The 27,574-nt window shown below is 38.5% G+C and overlaps 1 protein-coding gene across 1 annotated transcript in view; it reads left to right on the top strand.

Moving 5' to 3' along the window:
- Positions 1-374: 374 nt before the first annotated feature.
- Positions 375-27,574, top strand: part of LOC139115287 (peptidyl-prolyl cis-trans isomerase FKBP2-like) — a 49,422-nt gene continuing 22,222 nt past the window's right edge. Inside the window, exon 1 of the mRNA XM_070677297.1 lies at positions 375-607. Coding sequence (XP_070533398.1) covers positions 494-607 — 114 coding nt within the window. The 5' untranslated portion in view covers positions 375-493. The remainder of the gene's footprint in view (positions 608-27,574) is intronic.

The raw sequence follows: 27,574 nt of genomic DNA, 5'->3' as shown, positions 1-27,574 counted from the left end.
CTTGCATTTGTGTTCCTTAATAAAAGAAGCTCTCCATCACTGTCGCCGGGCGCTGCATTGTTGAGTCGTTAAGCGCGCCCTCACACTGTTCCGATCCACTGAACCATGGTCAATCTCCACAAACCGTCGGATAATACGTGCAATTCGCTTTTGGCGAGAAGATATTCACCGAGTTTAGCCGACCTAATTATTGACAATTCTGTTAATATGATTAGACTTTATCGATTAGGGCTATCTCATGACCCAAATAACTTGTAGAAATGGAAATGTGTCCTTCAAGCCACAATCTGACATCGTGTGCGTCACTGGGCGCGGGATCACAAACGCGCTCAAAAAAAATTAAAAAGCAGGTCACGTGATTCAGTCAGTTGGCCAAAAGCGAGAGCAGTGGTTTGGGATCTGAGTGCCTGATTACCGTGGTGGCGTGTATACATTCGTATTGTGAGGTTCCGTCAGCGTCTGTCTCTCAGATGCGACCACATATCCAGTGATAATGATGGACAGTGGATTTCTAGCGTTCGGAGTCCAGGTATTTTTCACATTGGCGAATCTGGGTCTGCTGGTTTTTGGCGATGTCGAGGTGGAAGGTTTCAAAGTAGTGGTGACGGTAAGTAACAATTAACAAGAACCAATTGCGCAAAAGTAACGTGCCTTGTCAGTCTGTGTGTAGCGCAGTCACGAACGATTGGCTTGTAACTGTAGGGAACAATTATTCGATCTAGATTATAACTTCACTACATAGTCGTCGCTCGAACTCACAGAAATTGTTGCTTTCAAAAGAGACTGACAGACATGCGGTCAAGCTAGACACATGCGCCCGTCAAAAAATTTAAAATATTGCTCTAAGCGACACTGTATGGTTCAGTTGTTTACATAGATATGATGACATGGCGCTTTTTTCATCATCGAGAACGACATAGCGTGTGGTTTTAATAATAGGCCATCAAAAGCAATAAGGACTTATTGCAAGCGATATCGAATTCATTACGTTTTCACAGGGAAGACATTGCTGAGAATGCCATTTACTTAGCTTAGGCGTGCTGTGCTGTATTCAGTGTACAGGGAAACGAAACGCAGTTTTCAGCACTCGCTTTCCTGTTAGGGAGCAGTCATTATTTACGGCCTGAGGGGAGGTCGGAGGAATTTCATCGGAAATTCTGAAATTTCGAGTTACTGCCCTGTAAACCCTGATGAATTTTAGTATCCCCTCTCTATCACAGAAATTTTTACTGACATCCCCACTTAGAAAAGTTAAATGTCATGACATGGAGTTCTAAAATTTACAAAAATATAGCAATTGTTAATACTGACCTTTGATATCCTGCTGTACCCTGCTAGATTATCATCAGTTAGGACGGTTGAAAAAGATGAAACCAACAAAATGAAATTCAAAGACAATAAAATGTAGATCTAAAAACTCAAGCTATAACCAGTATCCTCCAACCATATAGTAAGTTTACCGTGGCTGGGGATATCTTGACACGGCTCTCACTGAGATAATTGACAGGGCAGAATTTGAAAGTACACGGGTGAGAATATGCGGGAGGCTGTAGTGGGAATGTGTCAGAGGAGGTTGTACTCTCTCTTGTGTGGAAAAATTTGAGAAAGAAATGTGTGCGATGGTGCAGTTTGGTGCAATATGAGAGGTGTTTTTTTTTTAATTTGTAAGTAAAACTGTCAGAGCACCCAAAGGGGAGAGCACGAGAGGGGTATCCCCCTCGGGCAGTGGGCATTTTGAGAAATTGATGTGTTAAAGCGTGCAATCTTAGAGGTGTTTCAATTCATTTTGCACCGAAAATTGAGTACCCACCTTCTTTCTCTCCACATTATAAGCAACCCCCTTGTAGCTTTCAATTTTTTAAGTGACCCCCTTATATTCATCCGACCCTCACGCCGTAAGTAATGGCAGCTCCCTTAATTAAACAATCTCTCGCGAGAGAACGAGGAAAAGCTACCAGCTTGGCCTGTCAGCAGAATTCCCGAAAGAATCGATGACTGGCTGATTGATTGATTGATTGATTGATTACGCTATTTCTGTCTAATTTTAACGCGATTAGAACGGGTTTGTGATTGGCATTGCGACGACCCTATCATGTACGAAATGTCCGAGTCCATCTTACACCGCGGCGGCAAAACTACACTTTTAAAAAGAGCAAGCAGTATTAACTTCCACGACATGACGTCGTTGACAACACTGTTCGGAGTTTCTAAGGAGCAGTTTGGGAATGCAGCACCTGGTTATGATTTTATACATCGACATAAAATCCCAGCCTTGAGAGACCAAGATAAGACCTTCCTTGCCATGTCGGCTGACCAATATCCACCTGAAGTACTAGACTGCGATTCGGTTCTCCTGACGAAGATTAACAGAGACGCGTAGAAAGTTTGCCACGGGCTCTGGAGGGAGACGTTGGATAGCTCTGCGGAGACAGCAATACTGGTTTGAAGCATGAAGGCAGAATGTGTAAACTGAGTATTCAAAAAGAAGCCAAGTAAACACAGAATACAGACACTGTAAAGTTACGGCGTTCACAATTTTGGTGTAGTTATGGTCGTTAAATGAAGCAGTAGAGGTGAAGAAAGCAAACGGCATTGATCTCACAATTTTTGATTGAAAATGGCATTAAAATAAAGAACGTTTTACAATACGGTGTAAATATTTACGATGACAAACTCGCGGTTGTCACGATCGTTTCCTTGGTAACAGAGTCCATATTACCCGGTCAGCCATTTTTCTCGGTCCACTGCGTAATTATTGCATTATATGTTTTGCTAATCTGTCAAGTGAAGTCTGCAGATTTCTTTGGCGCCGCTTGTTTTTTATGTATTACAATTTTCGGCTTAATATTTTCCTGATGGTGATGATAAAGAAGACGACGACGACTGCTGCGAGCACCGTTTGCGTTTCTTATCAATATCTCTGATCACGTAGATATAGTTAGCGAGTCACTTTTACACCTTTCAGCCCCGTTGTCGTACTATGAAATAAAAAAGGTCCACAATGTAAAATAAGTGAAAGAAAAGAGGAGGGAGGGAGACATCCGTCTTGAGGTATCTTCGGGGGAATTATTCTCGCTAGGCAATGCTCGAGGTTCACGGAAACTTGAGTCTCACAGTAGCTGTGTGGACGTTGACAGCGCGAAATATTCGCCAAAAGTTGCTAATAATTGTGGGCTATTTCCCTTTTGCCATTGGTTTAAACACTAAACCTTTGAAAACGAGTGCGAATATTTTGTTATAGACTCGGCTTTTTCCGGAAAAGCCCTTTGGAGTCCATGGGTTCCAACAATAATGCTCGTTCGCTATCTCTAAGTTTTCATAAATAGAGTTGCCTATCTATCAGGTGGCGTCTTTAGCCGTGAGTGGATGGTAAACACTCGTGAACAATGCACTTTCTGTCTGCGAGGACAAAAGACTGATAGCAGGGAATACATGTAGATTTGAGTGGACCACAGCAATATCTCTCTCGGGCCGTATCCGACTCGCGTCCGCATAAACAGCAGAGATATAGCTGCAATTACAGTTTCGCCTACTCGTCGCCTTATCAGAAGGAATTTCCATATAAAGTGAACAGGCTTGCCTAAAAGAGAATAGATAATAGGCGTCTCAAAAGCAGGGAGATTTAACTCCGAGATACTCAAATCTTCAAACAGACGACATCTATGCATATCTCAATATGAAATCTGCATAGGATGGAGAGATGACCGCAATATCGCCATTCTTGTAACGCGGTGATAACATCACACAACATGATTTGCACGCTAACTTCTGAATTTATTCTGATTATGAAAGAGAATATTTTCAACTTTCGCTGCAAGTGCATAGTTTACAGTTCTACGACAAATGTTCTTATACAAGGGAAGCTGATACTCTGAAAGTTCAAGTTCCAGACTTTGGCCCTGACGTCGACTTCAAACACTTGTCGCGTCTTCTAATTTCACTCTATTGTGTTTTTGCTGCCACGAGAAAAACTGCTGATGGATTTAGTCCACTCTATATATGCTCAGGTAAATATAATAACATCGCAATGGCAGATATTTTTCTTGTATTGTTATTATCTCAGGATACAAGACATCTTGTTAGAGAATACCTTAATCGGAGTTCGGATGGGTTTGCATAATATATGTTAATGCAAATTTCACGACATTGTTTTTGTATCAGCCCGGACAAAATCTTCCGGCCACTTTTGGCTTGTTACCGTCCTTTGAGTTAACAGACGAGCTGTTTCACCATGTATTAATAAAATTAATGCCAATTGGATATAAGCTTAAAAGAAGGAGGCGTCGGGAACTGCGCCTGTGTGACTTTCTCGTTTACAAACAATGTATGCACGGCATCGAGATGCATCACGCCAACATAGCTGCAACATTTGAATTTCACGATGCACATTGTCACAAGCATGTTTAACTTTCATCAATCGCCAACACCTTGGATACAGTGTTTATATTGATTGTATGGTCCAATATGACCTTTGACCGCAGTTCTGACGACCCCTCCCTTTAAAACGTTGATGTAATTATAAATGTCACTCCTCGCAAATATGTCCCATAGTGCAGGTTATTTCCTGCTCAACTCAATTAACGATATAATCTACTTATATAATCTTTGTGAACATCAAATAAGCATGAGAAGGACATGGTTAAACGGAAGTATGTTATTTAGGATGATAAGAAATCACCGCTCTTTCGGATGCTTTCGATGCTCTTGCAATTGTTTTCTCTACGGTAATGTCGGATTATACATGCGAAACTCTTCAAAGAGTTGTAAAATCTATTTCAAATGAAAAAAAAAATGAATATTTAAAGAACTCGGGGTAGTTCTTTCAAACGACCTATCTGTCATAATCAGAATAATTTAGACTATCAACGTGACCAAGTAATTTGGAGGTTATACAGTATCTCCTAGTCAATTTGAGTTCTGAGCTTCGCTCCGTCAAGGATGGAGACAGTAGAAAGAAGCAAATACATGTAGGAGTAACAGACAACCAATTACAACATAAAGAAGAGAAAATTATCAGACCGAGGGTTGTCAAATAATATTCACTGACGAACGAAAATATGGTAGACATGATTAGTACATACAATAGCACAAATGATGATTGAACGAATGAAATACATGCATGTTAGATACGTGTTCTGTATGTGCATTTCTTCATATACATACACGTACATAGATACATAGATAGGTACATACATACATACACATATACATACATACATCTGAACAACACACACACACACACACACACACACATATATATATATACGCATATATATACACGCATATATATATATATATATATATATATAGATAGATAGATAGATAGATAGATAGATCTATATAGTTCTAATATGTTATACATACTTGTATACACACAACCACACAACAAAAGTCATATTTAATCCTAATTCTCGTGTAAACTTGACGAATGTGAAAAGTCAGTCAAACCTAGAGAGTGCCGGGTGCATTCAGTAAACCTAATGAAACGCGGCTAGATATTGATGTGTGCTGTAATTCATCATTGAGTTGGTAATCCAGTATAATTACCTCAGCCATAAAAATAACCCTTGACTCTTAAACAGTAGTGCCACTAATCACCCATGAACATGACCTCCATGTATCTCGATACATTGCCATCAAATAGTTATTATGCTGTCCGTCAACCGGAGCTGTAATTACGCCATTAACCAAGTGACTTTTTTCGACACTTGTTAATGCGTTGCTCTGATTTCGACGCTGACAACTGTTTCCGAAGAGGAAACGAGACTAATAAACTGGAATTAGAGCATTACTATAGTATACAGTTTGGAGTTGACAAAATTCCTGCATTTGCATACCCTTTCTGGATTCACTATTTGTTGCCTTCTTGGCCGCGCTTATCAGACTGGTAGATCTTCTTGCTAAGTGCACGAATATCTTGAAGTTGGATTTATCCGTGCTGATTTCGAAAATTTTGTCATTAACGCAGCGATTTGCATTTACAAGAGCGACGACTTTCAAACGCACAGCTGGTTGGAGGAACAGCATCATCTGCACTAATCAATTCCAGGCAGTTAAATCTCTGCTTCCGTCAATGCCGTTTGACTTCCATGACAAAGGAAAACCACCCAGTGTAACCCCTCGTGTTTTCTCATTAAAAGCTTGCCCCAGTGTCACTGAAATAACGCTACTAGGAACAAGGCACAATATAAAGGTTAACAAACGAAATTAACCATCACACATTTTTAATTCCATCATGTGAGCGCGTAATTACATTTCCGGATACTGAATCAGTGCCATGACGACCACAGAGATTTCAAAGACCCATGGGAGTTTTTTCAGCTCCAGGTCTACAATGAAATTCATCTCTGTAGGCATATAAAACATCAATTGTCAAATTTATTTCATGCTTATAATTATACGTCCACTGCCGCAATTTTTTTACCTTGGGCTTTACCGGTCTGCTTAACTTCTTCTGATGACTTGGCAAGCATCGGTTTGACTGCCACCATGTGTAAGGTTAACTGGTTTTCTATGATGGAAAGCACGTTTTCTTTGAGGCGCAGATGGCAAGATGTCGTCTCTTCAGCGTGTATATTCATTCAATGTAAATATGTATATACTCAGACATACAGACAGACAAAGACAGATTAATCGACAGAGAGATATAGAATAATTTTCGAACGAAAAGCAGTTTAAGATCGTTTGATTGGATGAAAAAAGAGATATAGTGTCATCCTTGTATTTACTTTACGCTCACACAGACAGGTGTGAGTATATATATATATATATATATATATATATATATATATATATATATATATATATATATATATATATATATATATATATATATATTACTTGCAATATGCTCAAAACAGCAGCATCAGTTGTAGTAATATATCCTGAATGTTAAACATATATAACTCAATCGCAGGATTTTCACACGTAGGTTAACTGCGAAACCATCATTGCCTGTAAAGAAAGGGATTATCATGAAAAGTTACTGTAATTCCGATCCGTTGGGATTGGCATGGCATCTATATCGTTGTTGCTGTAAACTGCCCACGCGACAAGAAACATTAGTTCCTCTGAATTCGATTACCGAAATGCGCACGCTACGGGAAGTACTGAATTTGCTCTTGCCAAACTTCAAAGGCAACTCAGATGCTGGTAAAGTAGGTAGAAAAACAATACGACCATACATCAAAATCTTGTAGAAAATTGTTTATTCAAGTCTTGTATATGTGTAGACACATTTCGACGAGAAGGGTAATGTCGTAACATATATATGGTCGAATCCAACTTGTAGTACGAGGTAGTTCGCACCTCGAAAATGAAAGACCTAAACGTTTTGCGGAAACTTTAGACAAATTCTTTCAAAATCAAGAAGAGCAAGAACAACAATTGGGGGTCACCGTCACAATTTACCAAACATTTATTTGAAATTCAAAATGGCCGCCATCCCGGTATTATATCTATTGGGGAAAATACAATTCCAGATTTTCACAAAACTGAGCCAGTAAAACTTCATTAACTCCATAAGCTTCAAAATGAACCCTCACAAGTGTTAGTTCAATAAAATATTGTACAAGTTAGAGAGTCCGAATATATGTCCCAGAAGTAATTCAAACGTATAGGCCTTGTGAAAGAAGAAGGCGGCAACGAGGGGCTTTCTGGCATCTCGCAGATTGTCGTTTTTATTCGAAATAGGTACCTAACGAAATGTATTTCTATGTAGTTCACTGAGGCATCTGTAGAAATATTAATCGTCGATTCGATATGGCTGACTTTTGCACAAAAAACTTGTAAGTTTTGGACAGGAAAAGTCTGTTTGTCCGGAATTAGTTGTTTACAAAACAATGTAATTTACTTTCATTTAGGAAATTATAACAGTGTGTGCTTAATACCGACGAAAGACGCAAAATAGCATACAGACAGACTGGTAAACCGCTGGAAAGATTGGGTGGGAAGACCAACAGACAGACAGACAGGCAGATAGACAGACAAATAGAATGATAGGCAGACAGACAGAGAGACACGAAGGCAGAAGATCTCCAAGTTGTTAAAGTAAAGTATTTTATCACAATGAAACGGATTCAAAGTCCAAGGAGTCCTTTGGGAACCATGCACGACGGAGATATCAACAATGATAACAGGATAGCGATGTTTGTTAAATTCGGCATAAAACTGAGCTGTACTGTTATAAAGCATATTGCTTCATTGCATACGAAATTACCGGTGACGCTGGCGAAAGTATATACCTCTGAGATAAAATAACCTTTCTTTTTTCAGTTGAAGGACGGCTGACATACATACACATTTATTCATAAAATTATAAATACATTAATATATCATGTACAAACTGACGCACATACACATACATATATACATAAATACATACATACATACATACATACATACATACATACATACATACATACATACATACATACATACATACATACATACATACATACGTACGTACGTACATAGATTGTCGCCTGTTTGGAGAGCCCCAAAACCCTTGTATTCAGGCATAATTATTTTATTATATCCCTGTGTACGTACTGAAGTTCGCTGACATTTATTACTATAATTGGGACAGATTTATTGATTGGATCTTGAATCGCAAGATCAGTTGTCATTTACGTCACGACTGACACAGGAGCAGTCAAATGCAACGATGACCTAAAATCAACAAGCAACACGACAAGCCTTGGCTTTACGACCAATTCGCGAAAACGACGTTGCCAATAAAGGTGATTTTACAACAGCTCAACAGAAAGTCAACACTGCTAAATCTACTGAGCAAGACGTCCGAATGACGATGGTTGATGCGAAATTCAAATCAAACAAAACGGCACGTGAAGAACGTGTACTCTGGATTAGGGCAACGGGCGGTACAAGATTCATTAGGTTGTGAGAGATGGCCACATGTTTGCCGCCAGGACAGAAAGTGAATTCCTGTCACGAGGATCCACATTATCATCAGGCAATTTTTAATGTTTTTCGTTCAAGTACTGGCACATGTCTGTGGAAAGTAGAAATATTTTGATATTCAATAAAAAGCAACTTTTATGGGTTTAGTTTGTGCCATTATTCAATATTAGACAGAATGTAGTGCATACATTAATTGACAGTTCAGTTGCCTGGTGCATGTTGATTTACCGCCATAGCTGATACTGAAGCAGACGAAATCAACGATGACCGAAAACAAACTAGAAATTTCATAGACTTGAGGTCAATATCCAAAAATTTTGTAGCCGTTTTATTTGACAACTCGATGTTTTGAAAGCTCTCGTGAAAGTCGGTGCGGTTAATCGGATGTGATGTCGGACGATGCATGTTCTGGTTGTCACAAATCAAGTGAAATGTGAATCGTACTGAAAACCGTATTTTCTCCTTGAAGGAGTTCCGGCCGTTGATTTCCTTAGACCGGTAACCTTAGCAACGGTTAGCAGGGTGCGCGAACCGACAAAGTCGCCGACCCACCTGACCATTAGTCAAGATGAAGGCATATAATACAGCACATATTTGCATCATGGTGCAAATTCTGCCATAACAAACCTCATATCAAGGTATCTAAGCCATTAAAGCATCACGGTTGCTCTCTATTCAGACCGAATATAGACTTTATTCGATAGTATATAATGCATGCCGATCCCGTACATTGATAAACAGGTATTTGAAAGAGAAGATGATAAAATATGTAATCTTAGTTCTCCATCACACACTGACATGCTCCATGACACAAGTGACAGACAAGAGACATGTAAGGTTATCTGACGCTTGAACATGCAGATGTCATGGCGACGGAATAGATGGAAGAGATAGCCGATGAAGTGAGAAACCGTCAGCTGGGAGCGAAGAAGCAAATGTAAGTTGAACCGCGGCGATGTATAATCATCACTGACCCTCCGTACCTTGATGTTCATCATTCATTGTCATTGAAACTCCGAGCCAGTGACACAACTCTCTGCCAAATATCTGACGACCGTGATTCTCCTAACGTAATGGCCCTTAACAATTGAGAATGCTATAAAAAACCTTAGTGGGCATCGGGGAGGGGGATGCCACACGTTTCACATTCAGGGTTATTATAAATGCACAGGTTTCAAGACAAGTTTATTTGATAAATTTTCCTGAAAACCGCACCACTAACGCCAAGTAAATAGGTAACGTTGAACGAAAGCCAATGTTTGAACCCAGGACATAGGGCAGTCTCTGCACTTTTGAGATAGACTAACTTAGCGAAGGGAAGATTTCCCAAGCGAACGAGTTTTCCTGAGAGAAAAAAAACTACAAACAAAACGTGATTACAGTGTCAACAGCGCGAGTCAATAATCATTAAAACGAAACATTCTTATCACAGTTTAACTGAAAGCAACGGTTGACACAATCAGCTAAAGAAGAATAATGTTTACCCAACCTGCTCTAATCAGGGCCGGGCAGTGCTGGGGAAAATTTACTTTGGCTGCACAGAATGGGAAATAATTGTTTGGCTCTAGGTTATATCCGAGTGGCGCAAAAGTGCGACTACCCTGTAATGTGTTCGGTTGAAGAATTCCGCTCAATGCGGGTTTAGAATCTAGTAAATCAGCCTGATAGAACAAAGACTACTTCAAATGTCTCAGTTGTTTTGTGTCATGTTGTTATCTGTCGTTTTTAAATCATTATTTTCACAATGATTTAGTTTCTTGTGTATCTATACAAGCCTCATGATTTAGGATCATATGGCACTAATGAAATTTGCCTTGATTTGCTAATGGTTTGTCTCAATCATCGGTGCTTTTCTCAATGTTGACTGAACCGGCGATTTGCCGTCCGAAACTTTGTCACCTATGGCCACTTTCTTCAAACCTCCGAAATATTGTGGTTCTCAGGGAAGAATCTGAAGTTCAACTCATTCAAATTCCGATCATGACCATTGCAAAAAATCACAATCCAGGTGATTGAGCGTGCCCGATAGCACACTAGTCTGTTCTTCATTATATAACGCTGGCAAAAGAAGTTCAAATAAACTACCATAGTATTTTCGTTTGCAGAGCTGATGTTGCACTTTGAATACTCATTAACTCGTACTCTTCTCGTACAGTTATAGCAGTAAGATGTGTAATTTTTAAGCTCCATTACCTGTATCTGTTGATCCACTTTCCATTACGTCTGATCAGTTTTGGAAAGTACAGCTTCGTTTTCTACTTCCCAAATCGTGCCCAAATGCCAGGGAGACATTATTTACATTATCGACAAGACTTATGTCAATGCATATATGCCACTTTGAAGACTGAATTTTCCCCTGGACTAGAATGCACTTGACAATGTCGACGACGAAACATTGCAAAATATTCAACTTGTTTTGACAAGTTTAGTGCTTTGTCTAGAACAACATGTTTTAGGAACAAGAAGAAGAAAACGTATATTCGTTTCTTCGGATAAAAACTCAAAATGTTATTAAAAGTTACATAGTTTCAATATTTTGACCCTTTTAAAAAATTTTAAATGCATTCGAATGATATTTTATGGTGGAATGTACTGAACTATCATGGCATGTGTTCCTCTGTCTTCAAAACATTTTACAGTTTTCCGAGAGACTTCACAACTTCACAGACCCACTTTCTAAGAAGCTATAGGATACTTTTTACTAGTATGTGTGGGACATTAACATTCTGGTAACTATGATTTCGTGTTTGCACAAAAACTGTATTACAAGACGTGCTTAAGTACGCAGAATTCTTAAGCTGTAGACGTGAGGATCACACTGTCCAGTACTTAAAGCAACGTTTGTGCCGTCTCACAATGAACGATGCACAGCTTGAGCTGTTGTGAGCGAATCCTACTGAATATGACTGATATCATCGTGAGTAATTTGAAATTCAGACAGAAAGAGAGGCTTCGCTTAAAACGTTAATTAAGGTGGTCGCATAATGCTGATAGAACTAGGCTGTTACACAACTTTGCAGACTTGCACGTCGATTTATCCACGCGGATTTCGCTGTTCGCTTGAAATTTTTGAAAATATGAGGGACCGAACTTTGGGCAGGGGAATAAATGAGAGTGCGACATGAAAAATCGCACTGTTAGATATAATCATTCAAGCCCAAGATGTCGGAGAGAAACATCCCTAGATGAAAATTGTGCATGTAATATAATGAATTTTTATGAACTGATGATGTTTCATCTCGTCTAGAACACTTGTTGCTAGGGGAAACGGATTTGTACTCCCAGTCGGGAATTTCCTCAGAGATTTATACATAGATAAATGAGTCTATCGCGACCCTACGGTAAATTATTTCTTGATGCCTTGCCGAAGAAAACCTTTGGTCCTTTGTTCCATTAGAATGCGACGCCGGCATTGAAACACAGCTCGACGGAATCTACGTGTTCTGTCATACCGAGCGCACTGCAGTGACGTCGATGAGGAATTAGAATTTTACGGGCGTAGAAGAGTGACCTCGTAGCCCCAGAGATCTACAGAAATAGATCTGATTTCACCGTAGCTCCAAACAATCGCTTTGAGAAGTACATCATATAAACCTGGAGGCAGGAAGGTCGAGATTCCTGTACCGACCTGACTGCAAGATTGATCAACATTCAAATTGTTTGTTTGAAGTTAAGGCTGACTCGGAGGAGCTGTGACAACAGTATATGTGGCCTCTACACAGACACAATATATATATATATATATATATATATATATATATATATATATATATATATATATATATATATATATATATATATATATAGTTGTAATATGTTATACACAGAACCACACAACAAAAGTCATATTTGATCCTAATTCTCGTGTAACCTTGACGAATGTGAAAAGTCAGTGAAACCTAGAGAGTGCCGGGTGCATTCAGTAAACCTAATGAACCTAATATATAAGTATATGTAAGTATATATATAAGTATATATGTATGTATATATATATACATATATATGTATGTATACACACACACACACACACCACACACACACACACACACACACACACACACGACTGAGTTGACCAGGATAATCTAAATTACATTTCCATGACAAATTTGTTTCATCTAGACAGCAGAGCCGCCCACACTCATCGCGTGGCTGTGTTCGACTGAAACGTTTAGGCTGCTGATTGCATATGTTGTTTGGCGGGGAAACAATTTATTGTGTGTCAGTTTTGGATTCTCCCGCCCCATCCTTTCTAGAGATGTTTGTGAAAGAAGCCTAACTACAGTTAACTTCCAGCTGCTTGATTGCACAGTCAGCAAGGGTGTGAGATCAGACAATGATGAATGCTAATATGTGTTTCGATGATTTTCTCGCTGAAACTCTCGTTCTTTGATAGTTTGTGTTCAATGTATGATAGCGATCTGTGCGACAACTTCATCCACTCTACAGCGTGTGCAGGGTTGGTCGTCAGAAATATTGCAACAAATCGGCACTGTTTGTTATTGAAAAACTCTTTTTTAAACAACGGGGAAGCCAGGCGGTTTTTACTGCGACGTCTTCGCCAGGTGAGTGTCATATATTGTGAGTCGAATCCGATAGGGTATCAACTTCAGTGTTTAACGCTTCTGTATCCCTTCTGTTAGACGATAATTTTCTTATTGTATTTCTTTATAAATTTTCTTTATTATTTGTTCTCTGATGAACAAAGAAAAATGATGAATTTGATGAATTTAGTGGTGCAAAGCTCACTGAGAGAGAGAGAGAGAGAGAGAGAGAGAGAGAGAGAGAGAGAGAGAGAGAGAGAGAGAGAGAGAGAGAGAGAGACTGATATCAAGAAGTAGAAAACAGTATTATGATCTGGTACTTTCGTGAGAGCCACCGACAATTGTCACTGATCATTGTGTCTTCCGCTCACGGAGAAGCCTTTTTGGCTAAAACAGAGTGTAGCAGACCGTATGAAAGGCAAATTACGATGTAAAGACGTATGGCAAGATCAAACCTTAGAGATTTTATTGGACGTAAAAATGAAGGGGATTGAAGATGAAGATGTTAGATACGTTCAGAAATCACGAGTAATTCGATGGTGTTTTATATGCAGCAGCACGTTCGTAGGTTCCGATCAGTGCGATCGCTGGGATGATTATAATGTATACCTCACGTCTGTGCATAAAACCTCAAGATGCAATCTTTAAAAAATAAAGTTAACGCTTGAGATTTGATTCTTTCGAGAATATTATGATCAATACTTATCGCCCTGACGAATCATGAAAATAGAAAATCTTTTTTTTTGTAGACGGATGACTTAAATTTTAGGTTGGAGACATAATCAATAATATTCGACTTTTTTATTTTGTTGTTCTTTTCCAGAAATCTTTAATTTCTCTTTATTACTTTTGTCATTGAACTTCGTCAGTAGAAACAGCAATAATGATTGATGATTATACTACTACTACTACTACTACTACTACTACTACTACTACTACTACTACTACTACTACTACTACTACTACTAATGCTACTACTACTACTACTAATAATAATAATAAACAACCACAGAATGAGACAATTTAGGCTATAATATCAAATATCTCATTAACGAAAAAAGTATGACTTGACCAAAGACCGTAAGGAAGAGAAGATGCCATCATCCTTATCCCTTCGTCATGCGAAAACGAAGGTTAGGTTTACTTGACATATTTCACGGTATTCAGGAAAATTACCTCAGACTACTTAATCGTACATCTATCTTTTGTCGCCGCCGGAGAAATATCTTGCATTAGGTCTGTGGTCAGTCCGTGATGACGGAAAACAAGAAAGGCTAGGATATAGGGCATGGTACGAGAATTGCAGACAGACTCCAATCAGTTATCACTGGAAAACATCAAAGGGCGACAGTTACAGGCAAGACAGTCAAAGTGAGACAGTCATACCCATTGCACCAGGTTTAAAGACAGACAAATCTGTGAGGAAATCAACTCCTAATTGCCTGTCCCCATTTTTCACTAAAGACGTGTCAAGATTATTGAGATGTGATAATGGATGTACGGATATGCCTAGGGAAGCCATTACCTTTCGAGTTCAACAAAACGGAATATTTTGTTGTATTTCGTGCCAGTGTACATCCCTTAATGTCGTCAAAACAATTCAACAGACCGACTGACTCGTAAACTCAAGGCTATATGCTGTGATTTGCATAATGCAACGGTATGGCTGAATAAGAAATCTTCGTTCGTTTGTCCTACTACGACCGATTTCAATGCGACGCCACAACACAGTGTCCATAAACCAGTGTGTGACAGTGTATATATGTATGTATATATGTATGTATGTACGTATGTATGTATGTATGTATGTATGTATGTAACAGTGTATATATGTATGTATATATGTATGTATGTACGTATGTATGTATGTATGTAATCAGGGGGTACATACCTGGCGAGTGAGCTGCAAGTCAAAGTAAACCTGCAGACCAGCCTTGCGGCAGAGTGGAGCTAAATGTATTGACTAGCATCACATGTACACTTATGAGCATAATTGTCTTTCTGAATTGAACTTTGACATCGGGATGTTCACCCACCCTTTCTCCGCATGCACGCAGGTAAAACTACCCCGCTGACCAAATTTATGAACACCTTTCTCGGCTGCTCCCGGTCAGTATGCGTGTCGGTAATTTTCTGTGCATACGCCTCTGTGCCTGCATACTATGAGGTATCTTGATGTCTGTTTGCGCATGGCTTGAATAGCTAAGGCATACAGATTGCAAAATTCCACACCAATATTGAGTAAATGATTCCTTTCGTTCCAAAAATTACCGCTGTATTAGGTCCATCAAATCAATCTAAGTTTGCATTCAGTGAAACATTTTGAGAAGGCTTGGGGCGACATTATTTGTCAATTTCAAAAGCAAATAAAATCGCGCGCGGTCCAATTTCATTTGCATTCATGAAATCTCGCAGTGAGCTCACAAAATGGAGTGCGACGTACACTGTTTACGTGATTGATTCATCTTAACAAGAAAAGTTAATCCTCCTTTTGCAATGGTTATTTCGACTTTCCACTTTTCACTCAGCGTAAAAGGACTGTCTTTGATTTTGTTATTTGGTCAGCCGCGTCCATGAATACAGAACGCGGATTTGCAGACACACGTCCCCAAATCCGATAATGCATGCGTTTCCTTTATTTTACCGCTGTCCAGGAAAATATTCATTGGGGAACTGTAAGTCTTAATCGCATTAACAACAAATAAATACCATTTTGCGTAAAAACACGTCAAATGGAATTTTTGCTAGTCGGTTTTGTACAGTTACTTAGTCTTTCGAAACGGGGTAATTTTGCAGCGCACTAAATTATCCATTTCATATAGCCAAGGCATTACATTTGTGCCGTTCACTTTCTGCATTATGTACACCGATTCAATGAGTTGATCAAAGCTATGACGATGGTCTATGAACCAATCATGCGTCTTTCCGAAGTGTAGTTATTTCTCGAACTCGCAACAGTTAGTTGGCGCGAAACGTCTCTTTTTCGGAAACAATATTCAGTTGAGTATACTTGAAATCCCACATGACAATGACTATTTTTGGTTGGAAAGGAATCCCATGTACCGTTCAGCTGTTTGTGAGCTTCTGAACACGGGGAATTACCCAAACCACCTCGATATTTCGACGTGACCACCAAGCAAGATTTGTAACCGACAGACTTACTCACTGATGTAGGATTTAATCAGCTGCACCGAGTCGAATCTTGCTTGATCTAAAAAGGGGCAGACATTTCTCTATCATGGCAGCAGAAAATATATTAGAAAGTACAAGGGGTCGCGCCAAAATCAATTACTTGAAATTAAGGGTTGCCCAACTAGTTTGATTGAAACCGATTAGTTCTTGAACTGGTTTGATCAGCTGTCGGTGGGTGAAACAGTGACAACCAGATGTGAAGTGAAAGCTCCCGTGTTTCAGTAAATGTATAGCAGTGATCTGTGTAGTAATAATACTTTCCTTCCTTTCTCTGTATATGTACATGTCTGGTTACGATGAACACCATTAGCAAAACTCACAAAAATTTGGTTCAGCCATTCCCGAGATAAAAGCTAAACGCACAAATCACCAATGATTCCACCTTAAGCTTCAATAAGCTTTCCAATTTCCACATGTTGTTATTACCAAAATCTTTACCAAGTTTCATTTAATTTAATACTACTATACCGTCCGTTGATATATAACTATAATTAAAACATCGTAGAGTAATATGTTCATCAGTAATTTGTCGATATTAAAGTACTAGTAACATTTCTTTCATTGCTGTCATATCTTTTTAGCATCATTGCATGTGGCAAGTTTCGTCAATTTTGGTACGGTCATTCCAGATTTACATCCTTAATTGTGAAAGTTTGTTAGCGTAGAATGCGCCTCGGGGACAGGTATTTGGGGTTTCAAATTTCATTATTTCTACTCTGATCTACCATTTGTGGGGTCTCATTTGAAAGATCTCGGTGTAAGAAAAGGTTTAACCGTCTTAGTTTTTCGAAAATCGAAAATTGTATTTCCCCCAAAGACTTAACACAGGGTTGGCGGCCATTTTGAACATCAAATATCGGGAAATCTTTGCTAATTTTCTCTCTAGTACCAAATTTAACCAGGTGACCCCTGATTTCTTGATTTGGTAAGAGTATGGTCGAAAGTTTCATCGAGGAAAGTTTTGAGCGAAAGTTTAAGTTTTTCACTATCGAAGCGGACATTATCTAAAATATACAAATTGACTTCATAAAGTTTATTTGAAACTACTAAACCTGACCTTTAGACTACATCTTAAATTTAGCATTTCATTCAGTTAACGGGAATACGTGACAAGAGAGTAAATGTAGTCATTGTCGTGGGTGGAGGTATTATGATGTAATTCACAGTTTTAGCCAATGAATACTCTCCATTGATAATGACTCGCTATCGCTGAATTTACATAGTCAAACCATGGAGGTATAGCTACCTCCTTGGTCAAACGATGCTCATTAAAACTATTTACATACTGACAAAATCGAGCATGGCACAAATGCGCGAGCATACTTTCACAATTGCTCTCAGACTGGAGAAAAAAACACAATGACCGTTTAAATTAGGTTTGCAGAGCAAAACCACGTTAATAAATCATCCGATTACGATTAAAACGTAAGTTTATTCAGGCTGTTTGTGCTATGAAATGATTTTCCAAATAGGTATGACAAAACGGGCAGGAATTGAAAAGGGATTATATTTCGCAGATCATTCCAGAGAGTTCCTTGCCGTTTTGCTCCGGAAAGCGATTGAATACAATTGAATCGTTGCAATGAAAACAGTCAGTGTTATTTCAATTCCAGATCTACAGATTTCAATAATCTGTTGGCATGATCAAATAAATGTATCAAATTAAGTAACCATTGCCTTGGCAATCGGGTATTCATGACATTTTGTTTAAACAAGCATGGCAAAGAAATTTCAAAATATGTACATGCCGCGAGTAATGAAATATTCACAGCACCTTTGTTCTCCTGCGAGTGAAGTTGGAATTGCGCCGTCACAAGATGGACTGAATTACCAGCAGAGTAAAATGCACGAAAGAAGCATTTAGCCTCTGACCTTTGACCTGGGAAATAATTAATATCATCATGTATGGCATCTTCTCTACCATTTTGCATACATTTTCGACATTGATCTCTGTTTACTGTAAATGAAGTGCTTACATTTCCGTACATTTTCAGGACAATCCAATTAGTCAGGTGGCTTAGCAAAAACAGCAAGATCGTTACACACGATGACAAAAGTGCCAAATTTGCTACAGAGGTTTACATATATGTGTAGATCAAAATTAGCTATTGCTCCAAAACTTTGGCCAACCGAGAAGGCTCGATGACGTCATAAAGCCAAAATGGCAGCCGAAAATTACAACATGGCCAATTATGAATTTCACTATGCTCAGTAGAATAGGGCCATTTACATGACAAAGTGATTGTTTAAAGGTAATGTATAATTTTTATTTATAGTCTATAAACTCAAAATAAAATATAAATGTAACAAAACAGCCAATTAGCTAAACGCAAGTAACAAACTATTTTGAGATTTTTGATCGTATAACAACGGTCTTTGTTTGAAAAAATTGTATCGATTTAAAGGAAACGAAGGCAACTTCACACAATGTTCTACATTTTTTAGTGATGTGGCATAGTGAAAAGATCAATGTGATTTGATAATAGCGGGAAGCATGGAACGAAACCGGTGAATCGATAGTGATTTGACCTTGGTCATGTGACCTTAGTCCCCGAAAAATGGTTTTATGTTTGTGATCCAATCTAACAGTGTTTTTGGCCAAAGTGGTTCCCTTCATCAGTCACTCGAATGTTTTTTTTTATTCCCACATATTTAGTTTGATAGTAGCCATTGTTCATCAAAGAGAAATATTGAAATTGATATGTTGTGGTCTGACTATTGCGTTAATTGTTGCTCGGACTGTTCGTGTTTACTCTCCTTATCTTTGAATTTTGCTTGAATGTAAGAAGTTCACGTTCTTTTCCTGTCACGGTGTAAATCATGAAAATGTTGTCTTTGAAACGATTCAATCTGCTTCGTTTCATACGCTATGATAGGTTTTCTGGAAAAACTGTGGCCAGCGTTTGATTGCCCTTCATTATTTTCCAGTTTCTTATCAGACATTGTCTGATAATCTCTGGTTTTGATGAATGGACGAAAGTCGTGAAGACAAGTTTTGTTGTTACGTCATTATACTCTGTGGTTTTTCCGATGAGATATAGCTGACATTTTGCTGCATTAACTTCCTCTTGATACGAGGTATTTCAGGAGTTTTTTTCGTGATCTCGTCGTTGAAGTTTTTGCGTGACGAAATTGACCATTTCTATAAAGTCCACATTGCTGTTGCATGTCAAACATATCTGAGGAATTCACGTTTAATGAAGCCTCCGAAGATGTTTCTTCAGTTGGTTTCGTGTGGGTTTCAAAGTTGAGTGATGTCTCTCGACTACATCTCTGACCTTTGAAGATCAATAAATCAAAGTGTCAGATTTTTTCGATAGAATGTTCAAATATAAATTTGAACGTAGAGATGCAGGGTGTTTCACTGCTTGACAAATGTTCTGAATGTTATAGTTTATGGTATGTTCCTTTGTAAATCATGAAAATGTTGCCTTTGAAACGTTTAATACCAATATTTGATATGAATGGGATTTTAATATAATATTCTCCGTTTCATGGAATGCGATTACAGCTATTTGTGGTGAGCCCATGAAGCATCCACAGATTTGTTTATATTTCTCTCAGTTGAATTAAAATATGCTGTGTTTCAGAATAATCGACAGTTAAGGCTTTCATGTACGAGAGTGGCGCTTCTTTTTATATCTTACGTGTTGGTTGGTACTGTTTCACAGTCCACGATCACTGTGTTGGTTGGCACTGTTTCACAGTCCACGATCACTGTGTTGGTTGGTACTGTTTCACAGTCCACGATCACTGTGTTAATAGCTTCATTCTGTGGCATGTTTTTGTACACTGATACCACGTCTAATGCTACCAGAATAGCGTTTTCTGGTATTTTTACTGATAGTTGGTTAGTGAAATTTTAGTGTCCTTGACCTATGTTGGTTGTCTTTGGACGATTGGTTTATATGACAAAGTCTAGAAATTCCGAGATTTTGTTTGTTGGGTTCGAACAGCCCTTTCTAATGGGGGTTCGACAAAGATTGTTCCTTCTGTAGTTTTGTAGAAATTGATTCCAATTAGTTAAAATAAATAGTTTTAGATTTATCCTGTGCCATGCTTTAAGGAAGAATCTTTGTAACGGATATTTTTTTCCGCAACTTTAAATAGATCTTATATAACATACAATTCATCCTGCGCACGCCGGGGAGGGGGCATTATCCGTCTTTGTCTACTAGAAGAATCTACATAGCTTAAGCCTGTAATACTTCCCGTCTTTTTGCATTTATATCAATATCCTTAAGCCAACTGACTTAATTTTGCTAGCGGAAGAAGGCGTCATTGTCAATCCCAAAATAAATTGGACGCCACTGATATATACGGATTTCATGGAAAGTACGTCGGTTACATTAATCAGTCAAAAGGCGCATCCATGTATACAATGATTGAACAGTAACCCTAAGAATTTAATGCAGTTGTAACGTACGTACTCAGTCTGGTCAGTGACCGTATCGCAGCATGGCATTCAATTAAACTCTTTACGTTGACTTCAAGTACGTCTTGTAGCAGACATTTCGAGGTCTCTTGCACGCTACATGTGCATTTCAATCCTTCCACATATGTAACATTGTCTGCGATCCGTCCAATCTTGAGTATTCTTGAACGCCGCTTTGCGGGGAATATTTCAGATAAGCTAAATGCCTTTGCATACAATTCGGTTCGCTGAAAATCAGTAAGCTCAAACTACTACCTCCATGATGAGATGGAATTTAAAGCACAACATTCGTAGCCTTGTCGTCAACATTATTATTACTTCACATTCTAAGAATTTTTCTTTTCTTTCGACGGCAAAAACAGGGAATATCACAAACACTGGAATATGATAAGCTTAACGTACAACATCAGTTACAAGCACAATTTACGATAAAATCGGGGGCCAGGTACTGCAAGATACTATCAAAAATGATTAAAAGTTACATTTTTTTCGATTAAAAGCTTCTAAAACTGCTTGTATGCATATAATCTTCCACTGGAATACTCGTATTTCAACGTCAGCAAGCCCGGAATGTTAATGACAACTAGTAAGTTGGTCTTGAATACGGCGTTTGGAAAGGAGCAGTGAGAATTAATTTCACCGTTGAATGTCTCTCAGAAAATGTCATCATCGAGAAATACTACATATTACGTTTCTCAATCAAACACTTCATTCTAGAATTTCGTCGGTCGATGAATGCAATTCCAAAATGTCCCCTAGAGTAGGTCTCCACTAACAGAACTATAAGGAGAGTTCATTTTACTCAGTTTAGAATTTCACTGAATCAACAACTTACTGGCTTAGGAAAGTTACTTACGCTGGATGAAGTACACTGCTGTAGTTATATGAGAATACTTGTGTAGAGTAACAGGTATGTTTGCATTATTATCCTGCCAAGCAATTTAACTTAGGAAGGGTAATGATACTAATGTGGTCTCTCCTTCGATTTCCAAGGTCAAGTGATCTCAGAGAATCAGAAAAACTCAGATTTTGGCTTTCCAGAGTCTGGTATTCACGTGAGAGATACTGGAGTAAGGTCGAATATGAAATTTAGAGGGCAAATAAGCGAGGCGCTGTGTTATCGTTTGATGACTTTTCACCTCAATATATTCGCTTTGTTTTTTCAGTTACTGTTTATATTTATAGATGTCTTTATGACAGGCCAAAATCAGTGGTTTTAAAAACATAAACTTGACATTTTATCATGTGCCATTACGACCTTGACGATAATGTAACGCTCTTAGGGCAGTAAAATACAGTATGTAATAATATATATTTACTAATTCAAAATAATGGATTATTTTATTGTGCCTTTTTGGGGCTTTTCCTGGCTTGCAAAAGCACTAAACGACATCGGGGGCTTTCATTTCGCAATATAACACACGGCCGAAAAACAGTGAAGTGGGACTAGCTGTCTTAGATAAATATGAATAAATTGCAGTCATATTATCTTTGTGAGAATATCTCAGAAAATGTAGGACAAATGGAAAACTGTGAATAAACTATATTTTGAAAGTGCATCCATTTAGCAACGATACACATTACATAGGAGTAATTTGGCGGGAATCATATAGACTAGGTCAGCAAAAACCTGTTAGGATGTACGTATGACTGACAAATGGATGGCGAGCGTTAAGGAAGCCTAACTGATGAGCCAGGGAGCGAGTAAAATGTGTAATTATATGTAGGGGAGTGATGAATGATATTTCGTAAAATAGTGTCTCCGAATTTCAAATTTGATACTACACCATTAGTACATTACTTCAAAATTTAAATGAATTTACATAACAATACCTTCGGATCAGTTAAGTGTCTAACCTTAGATGGGAGAAAAGCACTATTGTGAAGGCTGCAGCTTGATAATGAAAGTCCATTTTTCTTCTGTTTAATTGTGCCTCGCAGCTATATTTAATCATAGAAAATTGTCATTTGCAATCAGATAATGCAATTTCTAATGATTAACTTTATTACATTAACGTAATAAGAAACTTGATGGAAGGATCTCATTTTATGGGGTTTGATTTTTCCTTCTACCTCGCAAGTATACAGGAGCTGTAGATGAATGCCCGGATGTAGTTCTCACAACAATGTTAGCATGTCCGTTTTGCGGAAACACCTCGAAACTGAAAGACTCAAAGTTTTGCTCAATTTTTGAAGGAAACTTCAAACCACTCTCTTTCAAAATCTAGAATAACAATCAGGAGTATCCGCGTCAATGTTAAGTTGGTATTTGATACAAAAAAATCCATTTTAAATTTAGCATACCGACATTTAAAATTCAAAATGTCCGCCATCCCTGTCTTAATCACTTTACGGGGAAAATTGATTTTTCGCCAAAAATAAGACGGTCGAAACTGAATTTAGGGTTTACTCCGAGAGGTTCAAAATGAGCGGGGGACCAAAATCACTGGAAAAAAATTAGAGGGAGTATTGTCCGGCGAGGACATTATTCAATCGTAACAATCCACATGGTTGAAAGCAGCGCTAAACTCAAAACACACCGGTTATTGCAAACGTAATTTCTTCAATTTTTGCCGTGTTCTTACGATTTTCCTGAGATCAACCCTGGCAGTAAGGCGCGTGTCTTCTGCCGCCTGATTGAATTACCGCTCGAGTCAAAGGCGCGCATGTGCACTCTTTGAAAATCCTCCTGAGCACTCCAAGCCGCGGATTGAGAAGCTTCCTCAGCAATTTTCCGTTGATCCATGTTTGTGTGAAAGAGGCAATTACCTCGAACAATCGCTCGCGTACTTATTGTGCCAAAATAGGATGCAATTTCAGATCAAAACTCAGTCATGGAATTAAAATCAATAAATGAAAAAGCCATTTTCAATGGACTTTGTAGGGACAGACCCAGAAGAGTTGATTGCTGCTAACACCATGTACGAATAACCGTTTTCAGAATCGTGAAAATACGATATACTCAAAAGCCTTTGCTAGTGACAATGTAGATATTTTGAGGATCACTCCTACCAAGAACGAAGTACATCTAGGAGAAAGTGTGCACGATGTTCCACTGCTGACATCACCTCGGTGACAAAGACAGTCGACAAATACAGTTATATCTCTCTGTACCAGTCAGCCGTCTGAATATCGCCGAGAGTGATTTGGCGCATCCGCCGAAGGTGTAGTATGCTCTATACTTCACGCTGCTGAGCGTTTCTGTTGGACCGTCTCGTTAACATTCATTTACCCAGCTTAGTAAATGAAAAAACTGCTGTGTATATGATAGTTTGCTTTTCTCCGTACTCGCAATCATTTCGACTTTTCTTACTTATTTCAAAAGAACACACATCGACCAAGCTGGCAAATTGAAATAGAAGAGCCAAGGCAGCAGAAACTCGACCGGTAAATATTGTCCAGTATTCGGTGGAGGTAAAGGAAAATTGCATCATAACGCCAGGTACATTGTGTGTTGCAACAACTAGTCGCAAAAGCGAGGTCCCTGAATCAAGGTGTCATTTGGCTTGAAATATTTACACAATTGCATGATAGTGAACGCGTCACTACACAACGTTTTCGTGTGTATGACCGGTCAAAAGTTACCGTCCGCGCCTTCTGTAATTTTCATGATTTTCTGATTGGTAGGACATTTGAGAACCTCTGTGATACGAAGTGAACTAGCGGATTGTGTTCTTGGAATAGAACCACATTGCGAAGTATTATATTTGGGCGCATACTCAATTCAGGGAAGTCCAATGCCTTGTGCTGTAATATGTAACTTCACATAAAATGTGTCACACGTTTTATATCAGCTTGTGAAATCTCCCTTCTAAAATCTCATTAAGAACTGCTGTAAGCAAATAAGGGGTTTTACTAATGGCACTACCATCGAAAGATTAAATTAAGCAATCGTAGGATTTGTAGCTTGGCCTGATGGCATGTTCAGTATGATAAGAACAATGATTTACGACATGAAAACAGCTTTAAATGCAACGATAATTGTATTATTTTAGTGGTCGTTTTGTCGGGGGCAAAATCCGAGAGCGATCAAATCGGTGACGCGAAAGTGAAACAATACGCAAATCGCTGACAGTTAGGAAACATCGAATGACGGCGATTTTTTCGCCTTAAAACCACTGTTATTATCAATAACAATGTTATGGTAATCTTTTACAGTTTTCATCAACATTTTCATCTTATAATGACTTAATGGGTTTAGTAACTCCGGCGGAATGGGTCCCAAAATTCATAAAAACGGCTAAAATCGTAACAAAACGCGATAGATTACTGCGCACCGCACTCGTTTTTGTTTTCGCTTCGGTGACTTCATAAGGTGTTATGGGAGATGATTCAGTGGCGAATATGTGAATTGTATTCGCGGCAGGGGTTGCCATGGCAACACGAATGATATGTATGAGAACAACTTAATACCCATTTGTCTGCCTGCTGGATACAAGTATCCATCAAAAAGTCGTTTACGCACTTTCGCTGACACCATCACTCCCAGTCGCAACGTACTTTACCTTTGAAGAGCATGTCGGGTGGAGAAAGGCTGTAGAATCTGCCCAGTGGGTTTATTCCAAACATTCGTAGTATGTTTATCTGCTTTGTTAATCTGAGAATACCATGTCTCCTGGATATTTTGAAAAAAAAAGAAATAATCCGCATGATTGCTAATGATTTATGCCCAGCGTAATAAACTAGTTTTTGAAGCCATACTTGTGGCAGTGTCATTTTCAAATAGAGACGCGATTAAGGTATGTTCTGACCCTGTCGCAAAAAAACAACAGTGGAATGCCTCGCCATATTGCTATACTAGAAGATTATGACCGACTATGTAGAATTGCTAACGAAAGACGATTAATATATCGATGTGTCTCTTTTTTTTCTTTTTCCAACTGTACCTTAAAATGGTTATAAACATGGACCAGATTGGGTTGAATCTTGGTGTACGGATTCCTTTCTTTTCCATTAACCAGAATATTTACTTTCAGTTAAAAATCTAAATCGACACTTGTTTCCTGTAATTGCTTTTTCTTTGAGAAAAAAATTAGAACATAACTCCAAGTGGCCACAGAATTCAACTCAAGAGTAAATCAGCTGCATGGAATTCTTCTTAATGGGATCGCAGAAGGCTCAAAATGTCGAACTTATCGCGTTTCAGAGGAACCTGATATTGTCGAAGTCTCCAAAATACGATTACGTTCATTCCTATCCCATCCCTACGGTTTCGATCAGTCATTTGGAAGGTCTTCTGGTTAGGTTCGCAGTGTTCAATCGCGTTAATAATCACCTTATTACATTTTTCCCTTTAAACTCAATTTTCTGAAGGATGCCTTTAGTCTTTCGTGCCAGCGACTGGCGATCGCGAACGAGGATACAAACAACGGCAGAGGACAACAGCATCTTGACCTCTATTAAATCGTCATCCATTTGTTGAACATGATTGTCGTCGATCATAATTTTCTCTTCGTTTACTAGGTTGACAAGTTCAGTGGCAATGGTACGTCGAGATTTTCTTTTCCTTTGCAAAACTGTACAAACTTAATGTATTCGAACAATTTTGAACACTATCAAGTATTAAGTGTATTTCGAATACCCTTTACGCATAGACCAGGAGCCAAGTGGCCCCGGGGTCTATGGTTTATACGCCAATAAAGCGGGATTTGCATAATGATTTTATTATAACACATACTGACAAGAAGACACCTTTGATAATCCTGAAGTACTATAGGCATCTAATTTCGTACGTACTTTTAATAATTCTCATAAATCTATATTATTTTCACATTAAGCTCCTATAGTAATCTACTTCAACAACGGTACATGGCTTCGAACATAAGCTAAATATTAACTTAAACTTTTTAAAACCTAAAGTGGTTGGACAAGTATGATTTCTCAATATTCTGGACGACATTGATAATATTTGCAATATTTACCATAGAGAAGATAAAAATGACGCTATTATTGAGACTATAAGGTGTTCAAGCCGACTGCCTAAATTCACAGGTGATGCATATTACATTGAATGTGTGTAACGTCAACGGCGCAGATTCCGGATGCTTATATCATGAAAAATGGTCAGCCATCTTGAATGTGAACCGGCGGCCATCTTGAAATTATGAACCGGTCAGCCATCTTGAAATAGGTATATTACTTTAGTGCTGCATTTAGAGCGTGGAGGCGGATATCATGTTGTCCTTCTGCCCCTTGGTAATACCAAAGTTGTAAGGTTTTCGTCATTCGATACCTCTGACGTGAAGGAAGTCTCTAATCAGAAGAAGATGAGCACCGTGGAGTCCCTTTGAAACGTGACATTCTGCAGGGTTACCCGTAGCAGTTTTGAAACATTTAATACAGAACACAAGATCGCAAAGCGGACGACTGTGTTGAATCGGTCAGGTGTAAATTGATATGGTGCATGTATTTGATACACGATGTAGTCGTTTTCTGCAATACCCGCAGTAAATTAAAACAGAGGCTCAAGTAAATTGAAATTTGT

This window comes from Ptychodera flava, chromosome 17 (assembly GCF_041260155.1).
Source record: "Ptychodera flava strain L36383 chromosome 17, AS_Pfla_20210202, whole genome shotgun sequence".
NCBI lineage: Eukaryota > Metazoa > Hemichordata > Enteropneusta > Ptychoderidae > Ptychodera > Ptychodera flava.
Note: the sequence above shows the minus strand (reverse complement) of the source record. Positions and strands in the feature narration are given on the sequence as shown.